Source organism: Procambarus clarkii, chromosome 1 (genome assembly GCF_040958095.1).
Source record: "Procambarus clarkii isolate CNS0578487 chromosome 1, FALCON_Pclarkii_2.0, whole genome shotgun sequence".
In the NCBI taxonomy this organism is placed as follows: Eukaryota; Metazoa; Arthropoda; class Malacostraca; order Decapoda; family Cambaridae; genus Procambarus; species Procambarus clarkii.
In genome coordinates, this window is record NC_091150.1 from 23074803 (window position 1) to 23088220 (window position 13418).

At 50.8% G+C, this 13418-nt stretch overlaps 1 protein-coding gene across 1 annotated transcript in view; it reads left to right on the forward strand.

The window, feature by feature from the left end:
* The first annotated feature begins 1247 nt into the window (after positions 1-1247).
* Positions 1248-13418, forward strand: part of LOC123751648 (transcription factor SPT20 homolog) — a 71317-nt gene continuing 59146 nt past the window's right edge. Inside the window, exon 1 of the mRNA XM_069322230.1 lies at positions 1248-2996. Coding sequence (XP_069178331.1) covers positions 1765-2996 — 1232 coding nt within the window. The 5' untranslated portion in view covers positions 1248-1764. The remainder of the gene's footprint in view (positions 2997-13418) is intronic.

Sequence of the window (13418 nt, forward strand, 5' to 3'; positions counted from 1 at the left end):
CCGGGGGTGGTGCGGGGAGGGACAGCCGGGGGTGGTGTGGGGAGGGACAGCCGGGGGTGGTGCGGGGAGGGACAGCCGGGGGTGGTGCGGGGAGGGACAGCCGGGGGTGGTGCGGGGAGGGACAGCCGGGGGTGGTGTGGGGAGGGACAGCCGAGGGTGGTGTGGGGAGGGACAGCCGGGGGTGGTGCGGGGAGGGACAGCCGAGGGTGGTGCGGGGAGGGACAGCCGGGGGTGGTGTGGGGAGGGACAGCCGGGGGTGGTGCGGGGAGGGACAGCCGGGGGTGGTGCGGGGAGGGACAGCCGGGGGTGGTGCGGGGAGGGACAGCCGGGGGTGGTGCGGGGAGGGACAGCCGGGGGTGGTGCGGGGAAGGACAGCCGGGGGTGGTGCGGGGAGGGACAGCCGGGGGTGGTGCGGGGAGGGACAGCCGGGGGTGGTGCGGGGAGGGACAGCCGGGGGTGGTGCGGGGAGGGACAGCCGGGGGTGGTGCGGGGAGGGACAGCCGGGGGTGGTGCGGGGAGGGACAGCCGGGGGTGGTGCGGGGAGGGACAGCCGGGGGTGGTGCGGGGAGGGACAGCCGGGGGTGGTGCGGGGAGGGACAGCCGGGGGTGGTGCGGGGAGGGACAGCCGGGGGTGGTGCGGGGAGGGACAGCCGGGGGTGGTGCGGGGAGGGACAGCCGGGGGTGGTGCGGGGAGGGACAACCGGGGGTGGTGCGGGGAGGGACAACCGGGGGTGGTGCGGGGAGGGACAGCCGGGGGTGGTGCGGGGAGGGACAGCCGGGGGTGGTGCGGGAAGGGACAGCCGGGGGTGGTGTGGGGAGGGACAACCGGGGGTGGTGCGGGGAGGGACAGCCGGGGGTGGTGCGGGGAGGGACAGCCGGGGGTGGTGCGGGGAGGGACAGCCGGGGGTGGTGCGGGGAGGGACAGCCGGGGGTGGTGCGGGGAGGGACAGCCGGGGGTGGTGCGGGGAGGGACAGCCGGGGGTGGTGCGGGGAGGGACAGCCGGGGGTGGTGTGGGGAGGGACAGCCGGGGGTGGTGTGGGGAGGGACAGCCGGGGGTGGTGCGGGGAGGGACAACCGGGGGTGGTGCGGGAAGGGACAGCCGGGGGTGGTGCGGGGAGGGACAGCCGGGGGTGGTGCGGGGAGGGACAGCCGGGGGTGGTGCGGGGAGGGACAGCCGGGGGTGGTGTGGGGAAGGGCCTGGGGAGGGGCAGAGTGGGGGGGGGGTGCGAGGTGGTGCCAGGATTTTGGGGGGTGCAGGTGGCACAGCCCCAAGGTTATACCCGCTGGCAGTCTGTCTGTCCCTGGCACCCGGGGCCTCAGTCTTGCTCACTCGAGTGCACCTCACTCACCTGTACCTGAGTGCCCTGCACTCCCGCGTCCTGAGTGCCACCACCTGAGTGGCTATAATCCCGAGTGCGCGTCCTGAGTGCCACCACCTGAGTGGCTATAATCCCGAGTGTCGCGTCCTGAGTGCCACCACCTGAGTGGCTATAGTCCCGAGTGCGCGTCCTGAGTGCCACCACCTGAGTGGCTATAGTCCCGAGTGCGTGTCCTGAGTGCCTTGTGATCGGCAGCCATGTGAGGCACTCTGTGTACAAAGGTCACTCGCTGCCTCACTGAGCGGCAGTGCCATGGAGGAAATATAAGTGTCAGTGCCTCGCGTGAATCAGAGTGAAGGAGAGTGTATATAGAGTGACAGGAGGAGGGAGTGGAGGGATGGAGGGCGGTGCGTGGAGGAGCAAGGTGATGGAGTGCCGCCTGTGATGGAGTGCCCGCGTGTAGTGCGGCCAACAGGTGCCGCCCAGTGCCAGGCCGACCTCTTCTGTCAGCTGGAGGTTGCACTGGAGCCTCCGGTACAACCTCGCTCCTGCCCAACCCCTTCCACCCACCTCCACCCACCCCCGTGCCCCGCCCCGTCCCGCTCCTGGGGTTGCCACCCCCTGCAGGGCGGGGGTGGTGCTGGGCGGCACCCCGCCCTCATACCGCCCGCCCCCGTCAACACCCGCTCTCAGCTCGATGAGTTCGAGGAGGTAATTTCTCGCATGGAGACTATGAGTGGAGGCGGCCGTCCTGCCTCGCCCAGCCTGCCTCTCTCCTCCCAACACCTGCACCAGCAACACCTGCACAAGCAACACCTGCACGATCAGCAACAACACGAGCAACACCTCCAGAATCAACACATGCACGATCAACACCTGCAAAATCAACAGCATCATCATCAACACCTGCAGGATAAACAACTGCACGATCAATACCTGCCGAATCAACAGCAGCATGATCAGCATCTCCAGAATCAACACCTGTTTGATCAACACATTCATGATCAACACCTGCATGATCAACACATGAACGATCAACACATGCATGATGCCCGACTACGCGATCATCGCCTGCACGAGCAACAACACATTAGTCTGCAGCATAACAACATATGCGAACAAGACATGAAATATCACCAGCAGCAGCAGCAACTCCAGCAGCAGCAGCAGCAGCACCAGCAGCAGCAGCAGCAGCAGCAGCAGCAACAGCAGCAGCAGCAGCAGCAGCAGCAGCAACAGCAACTCCAGCAGCAGCAGCAACAACAGCAACTCCAGCAGCAGCAGCAGCAACAACAGCAACTCCAGCAGCAGCAGCAACAACAACAACAGCAGCAGCAGCATCAACAGCAGCAGCAGCATCTGCAGGAGCAGGAGCAGCAGCATCTGCAGCAGCTGCAACAGGTGAAACAGCAGCACCAGAACCCCGGGGGCTTCTACGATCTGGGTTATGGGTCGACGGAGAGTCGGACGGGGGCCAGGCCGGAACCCACGAGCCTAAGGTGTGAGTCTTTTCTCTCACCCCTCACCTCACCTCACACCTCACCCTCCCCTGCTTCACACCGCTCCTCTCTCGAACCGCCGCCCACGCCCACCGTCAAGATCGAAGTGACGGCACCCTGGGAGGAGGTGGGCGCCGCCGCCCACAGATGCAAGGTGCTCGGTCTGCCGCCCCTTGCGTGAGTACTCATAATCTTCTAACACTCACGAGTTGCGTGACTACTCGTAATGTTCTAATACTCACGAGTTGCGTGACTACTCGTAATGTTCTAATACTCACGTGTTGCGTGAGTACTCGTAATGTTCTAACACTCACGTGTTGCGTGAGTACTCGTAATGTTCTAACACTCACGTGTTGCGTGAGTACTCGTAATGTTCTAACACTCACGTGTTGCGTGAGTACTCGTAATGTTCTAACACTCACGTGTTGCGTGAGTACTCGTAATGTTCTAACACTCACGAGTTGCGTGACTACTCGTAATGTTCTAACACTCACGTGTTGCGTGAGTACTCGTAATGTTCTAACACTCACGTGTTGCGTGAGTACTCGTAATGTTCTAATACTCACGTGTTGCATGAGTACTCGTAATGTTCTAACACTCACGTGTTGCGTGAGTACTCGTAATGTTCTAACACTCACCCCTTGCATAGGGTAAAGTACGACTACGACCGTTCATGCTGTTCTTGGTTGCAATGCAATTGTATTGAGAAAGAGAAGGAGCAATGTTGCAAGCATAGAAAAAGGGAATGTTGCCGTATTGCCCTATGTTGAAACATGTAGTAATAGGGTTAGAACGTATGGCATACACAGTACTTATAGATTTCCAACTAGATCATACAGCAGCAACAGGCATTACGCTTAGAGTTCGGCAGGAGAAACGATTAGGGAAAAGTTTCAATTTGATTCAGATGGCTTTAAGAGAAGCAAATATGGCTTTTATGGGAAGATATTATGCACTTTTAAGGTCACTTCAAGATCAGTACAAGTATAAATGAATGTTTAGGTGTGAAATGGGTTCTTACAATAACCGTTAGCAATGAATACTTTTCCAATTGCAGTATGAGTAAGCTCGTTACCCATCTGTCACTGACAGCCTCTCCCGTCGTCTCCATTCCTCACCTGTCAAAATGTATCCTACCGCTATGCTTTGTGTAAATAATATCTCTGCACCATTATCCATCCTTACCTACGTTAATTAGATCTATCCCCGGAAACACAAACCGTAACAGTCCCTATTTTCCGCTTGTTACAACTTGTAATAAAGTTGTTATATCTTGGCTTAACCTGTTTATAACGTATTAGAACGTTGTTACAACTTGCTATATTGGTTGTTATAACTAGTTAGGAGGTGTTAAAACTTGTTCGAACGTTGTACCAACGTCGTAGTTTCGCTGTGTGTTTGCTGGGATTGTATATATAGCAGATGCGAGAAAGAGAAAGTGAGAAAGAAATAGACTGGAGGTGAGAGAGATGAAGCACGAGACACCACTCACAAATACCATTGTAACACCAGCTGTCACATTTGTGACATCAACTGCAGTATTAATAATAACTCGACCTGGATACCACTGTACTACTGTAGGGTTACACCCTGAACCAACGGTACGATCAAAGAAATGTTTACTCTCAATTCAAAGTGTGAGCTTTATTTATTTGAGGTTGGACACTAATACATATGGCCTCAGTCAGAAAGGATTGCACAAGCCAGCACGTTAAATGCCAGATGCGGATTATTACTATTAAAACTGAAATAAATGGCGGGAGCAACCGCCAGGTTTCCCAAACAATGGAACCCCTTATAAGCTCCTCAAATGTTTAGTGCAATCTTGAAGGTAGCTCATGGGTTCTCACACCAGATTTAATTTGATGTGTGAGGCAATGAATCGGGTTCGAATGACGGCCAGAAGCAGGCCTTCATTAAAGTTTGCAAGAACAGCTCAATACGTAGCAGCATGGGTGGGACAATAATATTGGAAGGTATTGACATTCATTTTTCTTTTGGTAACAATAACAATTTATTTGTTAAGGACTAAATCTAATACAAGGCCCAACAAGCTTGGCATTACGGTAATGTCCTTAAGTGACACTTAAAGACAGCTATCCAGACAGCAGTATAGCGTAGATTCCGATCTGTGCCGCTCAGGCTGATATAATGAACTAACTGAACAATACGGGTGCTCACTTAGGACTCAAGTTGCAATTTAAGCATTTGCAGCAAAATGCAGTTAATAACAATGTAAACACAGCAAGGCGGGTCACTGAGACAATCTCCGGTAATCCTCTCAATTACATTAACACACGTCTCTAAGGATGACAATCAAAACAATAGTCTAATCAATTACACAAATTAGTCTTGGTGATTAATTATGTTAATTTACTGTAAACCAGACATTCAGCAACAAAGCAATCTACGTATTTCGAGCGGGAAGATCGTGCCTCTCACAGCTACTTGATCACTACGACAAAGTCACTGAGGAATTAGAAGAAAAACAGAATGCTGATGTGGTATACACGGACTTCACAAAGGCATTCGATAAATGTGACCATGGAGTGATAGCACACAAAATGAGGTCAATGGGTATAACCGGTAAAGTAGGACAACACGTTCTCGCAAATTTAATAAGTCAATATAGACTTATTAAATATGTGCATAGGTGACATACTTAACATAATAGATACCCTTAAAAAGATTCATAGAAAACACCGACCTTACCTAACCTTGTTAGTATCTTAAGATAAGCATCTTATAGCTTCGTAATTACAATTATTACCTAACCTATAATAGGTATAGGTTAAGTAATAATTGTAATTACGAAGCAATAAGATGCTTATCTTAACATACTAACAAGGTTAGGTAAGGTCGGTGTTTTCTATGAATCTTTTTAAGGGTATCTATTATGTTTAGTATATCACCTATGCACGTAGTTAATAAGTCAATATTGACTTTACGAATTTGCGAGAACGGGTTGAGTAGGACGCTGGATACTCAGTTTTCTGTCGAACAGAACACAAAGAGTAATAATCCTTTAATAGTCAATAAAGTATTGGGATCGTCTCAAAGCTCTCCAAATGTACTCACTAGAAAGGAGACGAGAGAGATACCAAATAATATACACATGGAAAATACTGGAGAGACAGGTCCCAAATCTGCACAGTAAAATAACAACGTACTGAAGTGAACGATATGGAAGAAAATGCAGAATAGAACCAGTGAAGAGCAGAGGTGCCATAGGCACAATCAGAGAACACTGTATGAACATCAGAGGTCCACGGTTGTTCAACGTCCTACCAGCGAGCATCAGAAATATTACAGGAACAACCGTGGACATTTTCAAGAGGAAACTAGATTGTTTCCTTCAAGGAGTGCCGGACCAACCGGGCTGTGGTGGGTATGTGGGCCTGAGGGCCGCTCCAAGCAACAGCTTGGTAGACCAAACTCTCACAAGTCAAGTCTGGCCTCGGGTCGGGCTTGGGCAGTAGAACAACTCCCTGAACCCCATCAACCAGGTCAACCATGTAAAATCGAGTCCAAGTGCAGTTAAAAGCATTGTACCTCAGGGTACAGTCCTTGCAACACTGCTTTTCCTTATTCTCATATCAGATATAGACTCAAATACAAGTCACAGCTTCGTATCATCCTTTGCAGATGACACAAAAATCAGCATGAAAATTACCTCTGCTGAAGACATTGAAAAACTTCAAGCAGATATTAATAAAGTTTTCGACTGGGCAACAGAAAATAACATGATGTTTAACAATGATAAGTTTCAGGTATCTAGGTATGGTAAAAATAAGAACCTTGAACACAATACAGGGTACAAAACACAATCAAATGTACCCATAGTAGGAAAGCAGCATGTAAAGGATTTGGGAATAATGGTGTCTGACGACCTAACGTTTAGGGAGCATAACCAAGCAAATATTGCGTCAGCCAGAAGAATGATCGGATTGATTACGAGAACTTTCAAATCCAGGGATCCCATCACAATGGTTGTACTATAGAAATCACTTGTACTGTCCTGTCTTGAGTACTGCTCAGTACTTACTTTCCCCTTCAGAGCAGGAGAGATTGCTGAAATAGAGGGAATACAGAGAACATATACGGCACGCATAGACGAGATAAAGCACCTAAATTATTGGGATCGTCTCAAAGCTCTCCAAATGTACTCACTAGAAAGAAGACGAGAGAGATACCAAATATTATACACGTGGAAAATACTGGAGGGCCAAGTACCAAATCTGCACAGTAAAATAACAACGTACTGGAGTGAACGATATGGAAGAAAATGCAGAATAGAACCAGTGAAGAGCAGAGGTGCCATAGGCACAATCAGAGAACACTGTATAAACATCAGAGGTCCAGTGAAGAGCAGAGGTGCCATAGGCACAATCAGAGAACACTGTATAAACATCAGAGGTCCACGGTTGTTCAACGTCCTCCCAGCGAGCATAAGAAATATTGCCGGAACAACCGTGGACATCTTCAAGAGAAAACTAGATAATTTTCTCCAAGGAGTGCTGGACCAACTGAGTTGTGTTGGATATGTGGGCCTGCGGGCCGCTGCAAGCAACAGCCTGGTGGACCAAACTCTCACAAGTCAACCCTGGAATTGGACCAGGCTTGGGGAATAGAACTACTCCCAGAACCCCATCAAGCAGGTATCTTGTACATTAATTATTATCAAATAGACAGATAATTAATCAAGAGTGAATTACGTTAACGCTGCCACTCAAGACAGCTTGTCAAACAAGAAGCAAATACTTCACTTTGTTACATTAATTACACTAATTAACTTCACTGACTCTTTAATTAATAATTAAATATCACACAAAGTTGTGCAGGCAAGCCAAACACAGTAACACAATGTTAAACTAAGGATTTGGCGGGAGTTTCTATGTCCTCCAGAACTGGCTGATAAACTATTTCCCTAAGAACGTAATCACAGCCGAGCACAGTCTCTTATCCCTTTAGATTACTTCTTGCCACACTAGATGACAGATGGTCACAATATGAGCAGAAGCACTCTGATGCAATCTGCCTTACCCTGCGAGTGACCTCATGAGGAGTTAAACTATTTCTTCTTCGTTTCACTCTTAATATCATAGTTGCTATTGCCGCGATCCCAGATTCTGTTAAACTTACCTGCACCGACGGAACGAAGATAATGAGTTACTGAATGTCGCTCTAGATGGTGTTTCTTGCAGTTTGGCTGAACTGTGGGAAGGCACGTCTGACAAGAACGGCGACACCGGACGAATGCTTCCCCCAAGGCGAGGCAGGAGCGGGCCATGCTTGTCCTCTCTGTTCTATGAATTAACCAATCAGCGGAGAGCTCGGCACCAGCCTAGAGTGCCTCGACCAGTCCGTAGGTCTCCTGTGGTCACGTGATGACCAGGTGACGTCACGGCCTCCAGCCAGTGTTGATACAAGCAAGAGAGACCGTTGGCTTTCCTGACCACAAGTACCTCTCACTCTCTCCCTCTGTCTTCATACACTTAAAATGTTAATTCTATACTAATGGCTGTAACTCTTCTCACAGAAAGGTTACGGTGGCCTCCGTAGTCTTATTGAACAGCCTAGCATCTATGCCTCCAGAGACACCAAACTACAAAATGCTAGATTAAGAATTACAGAATCTAGAGTGAGTGCAATCTTGTGCACTCGTGTCAAAGTACAAACTGATGGCGTGCACCCAACACTTGGTCTAAAAGCTAGTTGGTAATCTATCCTCTCACAAAGCAGAAACCAGATTTGATGGTTTACTCCTTAATGGGGAGAATGAAAAGTAAGGAAGAAAGTAAGGATTGTGGGAAGAGGATGAGTGAGAATGGCGGGGGAAGGTCGAGGGAGGTTGAGGGGAGACTTAGTACGGAGTGAACAGAAATTAGAGTGTTACATAATTCCTCTGCATAACAGTGGAGAGCTGCCTCTTCCTACCACCCTCAGCACCATGTTACGATACCTCCTCTACAACAGCAAAATCAGACAGCTACTTCCAGCCAGACGTCTGGAGAGCTCCACCACAGACACGCCTACCCTGTCCCAAGAGCCCCACACACCAGGCGTGCACCGGTGACTTACTCAGCACACACAAACTATCCATTACTTCGCCGGCTCATAGTTACACCTCGCCTTGCCGCCAGTGTGACAGTGCCAGTACAGGCACAGTGACATATGCTTCAAGAAGCCCGTTCACTGTTCTGAGGAACAAATTGTGATCATGTTTCGCAACTGTCCGGATAGGCAGTGATGATGATGTGGATGTTCTGGATGGATGTCGATATCTCTGGTTTTGTTAGGTCCTCCGGCTGAGGCTTGTTTGGGCGTTCAGTTCATAAGGTCGTAGTCTGCGTCTGGCTTGTAGATGGGAGGCTCGGGAACTGGTCAGGTCCAAGGTCGCGGCGACGTGCCCCTGGGTGGTTGGCGGGGCGGTGGTCTTCTCTTTAATCTTCTTCAGTTCCTCTTTCCGTTTTGTGCAGAGGGAGGAGGTGGCTGCGTTCTCCACAGTTCGCACATTTCTTGGATGTGGCGCGTACAGTCCTCGTGGTGGTGGCCGCCAGAGCAAGAGTTGTGCTTAGCCGTTTGTTCTGGGCACAGGGAGGGCCAGCGAGTGTGGGGGAGGGCGAGGGAGCGTGAGTTGATGGCTCGGGAGCGTGGATGAGGTTCAGGGAGCTTAGTCTAATGACCAGGGACAGTTGGGGAGAGCCAGAGTGTGGCCCACTCTGGCTCTTACTGTTGCGTTTATGTTCATTCTCGTCAAAATATTTACGTTGTTTTGACGTCACGCACATACCTCATAGCTGGTGGTGTTGGGGGTGCAAGTGGGGGTCACGGGTAGGAGGTACTTGGGAGGGGGAGGAACTAAAGGTGCGGTGTGTGGGTGGTGGAAGGCATGGGGGTGAAACTGAAGGTGGGGGGTTTGGGGGATCAAGGATGGGGGGGGGGAGGAGGGACAAACTGAAGCCTGGGGGCAAACTGTGACGATGTTAACGCCATCTGTTGAGCGGACCTGACCCCATTTTCTGGTCCCTGGGTGGAAGGCTGTGACCTTACTGACACGTGTGTTAGTAAGTTACTATACAATTTACAGAATCAGTCCACCAGGAGTGGCCATCAAGGGCGGTCCTGGACACAAGACTTGTTTCACTGGGAACAGGTCAGACCAGGGGCCAGATTCAGGAAAGCAGTTACGCAAGCAGTTACGAACGTGTACATCTTTCCTCAATCTTTGACGGCTTTGGTTACATTTACTAAACAGTTTACAAGCATAAAAACTTGCCAATCAACTGTTGTTATTGTTATAAACAGCCTCCTGGTGCTTCGCAGCTCATTAACTGTTTAATAATTGTAAACAAAGCCGCCAAAGATTGAGGAAAGATGTACAGATTCGTAAGTGCTTGCGTAAGTGCTTTCGTGAATCTGGGTCCTGGTCACTGGAAACGGTGAATTGTCTGTGGTAACCAGCGAGCCATTAGTGTATGGGACGACGTATCCTGCAGTGGCCTGTTTTGTGTTAACAGATGGGAGTATTATCTGTCTTTCCTTTAACTAAAGGCTTGTTAGAGGTGAAGATTATAGAGAAAGTCAGCCAGCCTGTTGCTGCAGTTTCGAGGTAGTTGTGGGGAACTGACCTGTCAGAAATATATTTATTTAATTTATATGAATTTATATAGTGTTTATATTTATGTTAATTTATATATTTCGATAGCAATTGTAAGATGTTTATTGGACTGTATTTCTGCAACATTCTCACAAATCGACTCCTTGCACATTAGGGGGGGTTATATTACATTTATATATATATATATATGCAGCCAATCAAACTACAGTATTGAACTACACATATTAGTAATTGAAATTGAGAGGTCTTATTGTATGGTAGGCCTGGTCCAGCAGGTATACACAAGGATGTGGTAGGCCTGGTCCAGCAGGTATACACAAGGATGTGGTAGGCCTGGTCCAGCAGGTATACACAAGGATGTGGTAGGCCTGGTCCAGCAGGTATACGCAAGGATGTGGTAGGCCTGGTCCAGCAGGTATACACAAGGATGTGGTAGGCCTGGTCCAGCAGGTATACACAAGGATGTGGTAGGCCTGGTCCAGCAGGTATACACAAGGATGTGGTAGGCCTGGTCCAGCAGGTATACACAAGGATGTGGTAGGCCTGGTCCAGCAGGTATACACAAGGATGTGGTAGGCCTGGTCCAGCAGGTATACACAAGGATGTGGTAGGCCTGGTCCAGCAGGTATACACAAGGATGTGGTAGGCCTGGTCCAGCAGGTATACACAAGGATGACCACACCAAATAATGCTGGTGGTTGAGGCTGGCAGCACCACCATGTACTGGTGTACCGGGTAACTGTACTTCTTCCTCTTCTAGTGTTGCAGTTACAGGGCACTTGCTGTAATAGCAGGAACCTCTATATGACAGCTATATCAGAGGAAATATTGGTATATTATTTATAAGATAAGGACCCAGGAATAATTACCTGGGTTAAGTCGCTTTCTCGTGCCCTATCCTAACCGGAATTAATCCTATCTACCCGACATTACTGGCCGGAAATGACTAGATCAAGTTCAAGTTCAAGTATATTTATTGAGATAAGCAATAAATACATCTCAAAGGGATAGAGTAGCTTAGGCTATTTCTACCCCCCTAAAATGACTAGATAAGATTTTTGGAAAGACACTTTCCTTGTTAAGATGTTGACTGCGCGTTGTTGATGGAAGAAGCACTAATGTACTCACCATAACACTTCGTCCGAGGGAGAATTATAGGAGCTGAACTCGCTGCAACGACCTGTTGTCTTAACAACAGTGGGTGATTACCTCCTCCTCCACTGACGCCCAGGGGCCAGATTCACGAAGCGGTTACGCAAGCACTTACGAACCTGTACATCTTTTCTCAATCTTTGGCGGCTTTGTTTACAATTATTAAACAGTTAATGAGCTCCGAAGCACCAGGAGGCTGTTTATAACAATTACAACAGTTGATTGGGAAGTTTTCATGCTTGTAAACTGTTTAATAAATGTAAACAAAGCCGTTAAAGATTGAGGAAAGATGTACACGTTCGTAAGTACTTTCGTGAATCAGGCCCCGGCTCTCTTGTTCAGATATCAACAAGTGGTACAAAGGTCACATTTACTCTATTTTGGTACTAATAATTAATTCAAGTAAGATGTTTTACGATGTAATAAGTCCAATGACTGCTGTATTAAGTAAAATTCCCAACAGATTAGCTGGGGAATTTATAGAGCTATGTGGCAATGATATCTCATTTTCTATGGGAGGAAAATTCCACTGTGCCACTTATTTCTATGAGTGACTTTATTTATACAACAGCTGCAATATTATCTGCCTGTTGTATTGAGTATTAGTAAATGTAGCTGGGAGGGGGACACTACAGGTGGGGGTGTGGGGGAGGTAGCAGGGAGGGGGACACTACAGGTGGGGGTGTGGGGGAGGTAGCAGGGAGGGGGACACTACAGGTGGGGGTGTGGGGGAGGTAGCAGGGAGGGGGACACTACAGGTGGGGGTGTGGGGGAGGTAGCAGGGAGGGGGACACTACAGGTGGGGGTGTGGGGGAGGTAGCAGGGAGGGGGACACTACAGGTGGGGGTGTGGGGGAGGTAGCAGGGAGGGGGACACTACAGGTGGGGGTGTGGGGGAGGTAGCAGGGAGGGGGACACTACAGGTGGGGGTGTGGGGGAGGTAGCAGGGAGGGGGACACTACAGGTGGGGGTGTGGGGGAGGTAGCAGGGAGGGGGACACTACAGGTGGGGGTGTGGGGGAGGTAGCAGGGAGGGGGACACTACAGATGAGGGTGTGGGGGAGGTAGCAGGAAGGGGGACACTACAGATGAGGGTGTGGGGGAGGTAGCAGGGAGGGGGACACTACAGGTGGGGGTGTGGGGGAGGTAGCAGGGAGGGGGACACTACAGGTGGGGGTGTGGGGGAGGTAGCAGGGAGGGGGACACTACAGGTGGGGGTGTGGGGGAGGTAGCAGGGAGGGACACGCTACAGGTGAGGGTGCGGGGTAGGTAGCAGGGAGGGGGACACTACAGGTGGGGGTGTGGGGGGAGGTAGCAGGGAGGGGGACACTACAGGTGGGGGTGTGGGGGAGGTAGCAGGGAGGGGGACACTACAGGTGGGGGTGTGGGGGAGGTAGCAGGGAGGGGGACACTACAGGTGGGGGTGTGGGGGAGGTAGCAGGGAGGGGGACACTACAGGTGGGGGTGTATGGGAGGTAGCAGGGAGGGGGACACTACAGGTGGGGGTGTGGGGGAGGTAGCAGGGAGGGGGACACTACAGGTGGGGGTGTGGGGGAGGTAGCAGGGAGGGGGACACTACAGGTGGGGGTGTGGGGGAGGTAGCAGGGAGGGACACGCTACAGGTGAGGGTGCGGGGTAGGTAGCAGGGAGGGGGACACTACAGGTGGGGGTGTGGGGGAGGTAGCAGGGAGGGGGGACACACTACAGGTGGGGGTGTGGGGGAGGTAGCAGGGAGGGGGGACACACTACAGGTGGGGGTGTGGGGGAGGTAGCAGGGAGGGGGACACTACAGGTGAGGGTGTGGGGGAGGTAGCAGGGAGGGGGACAC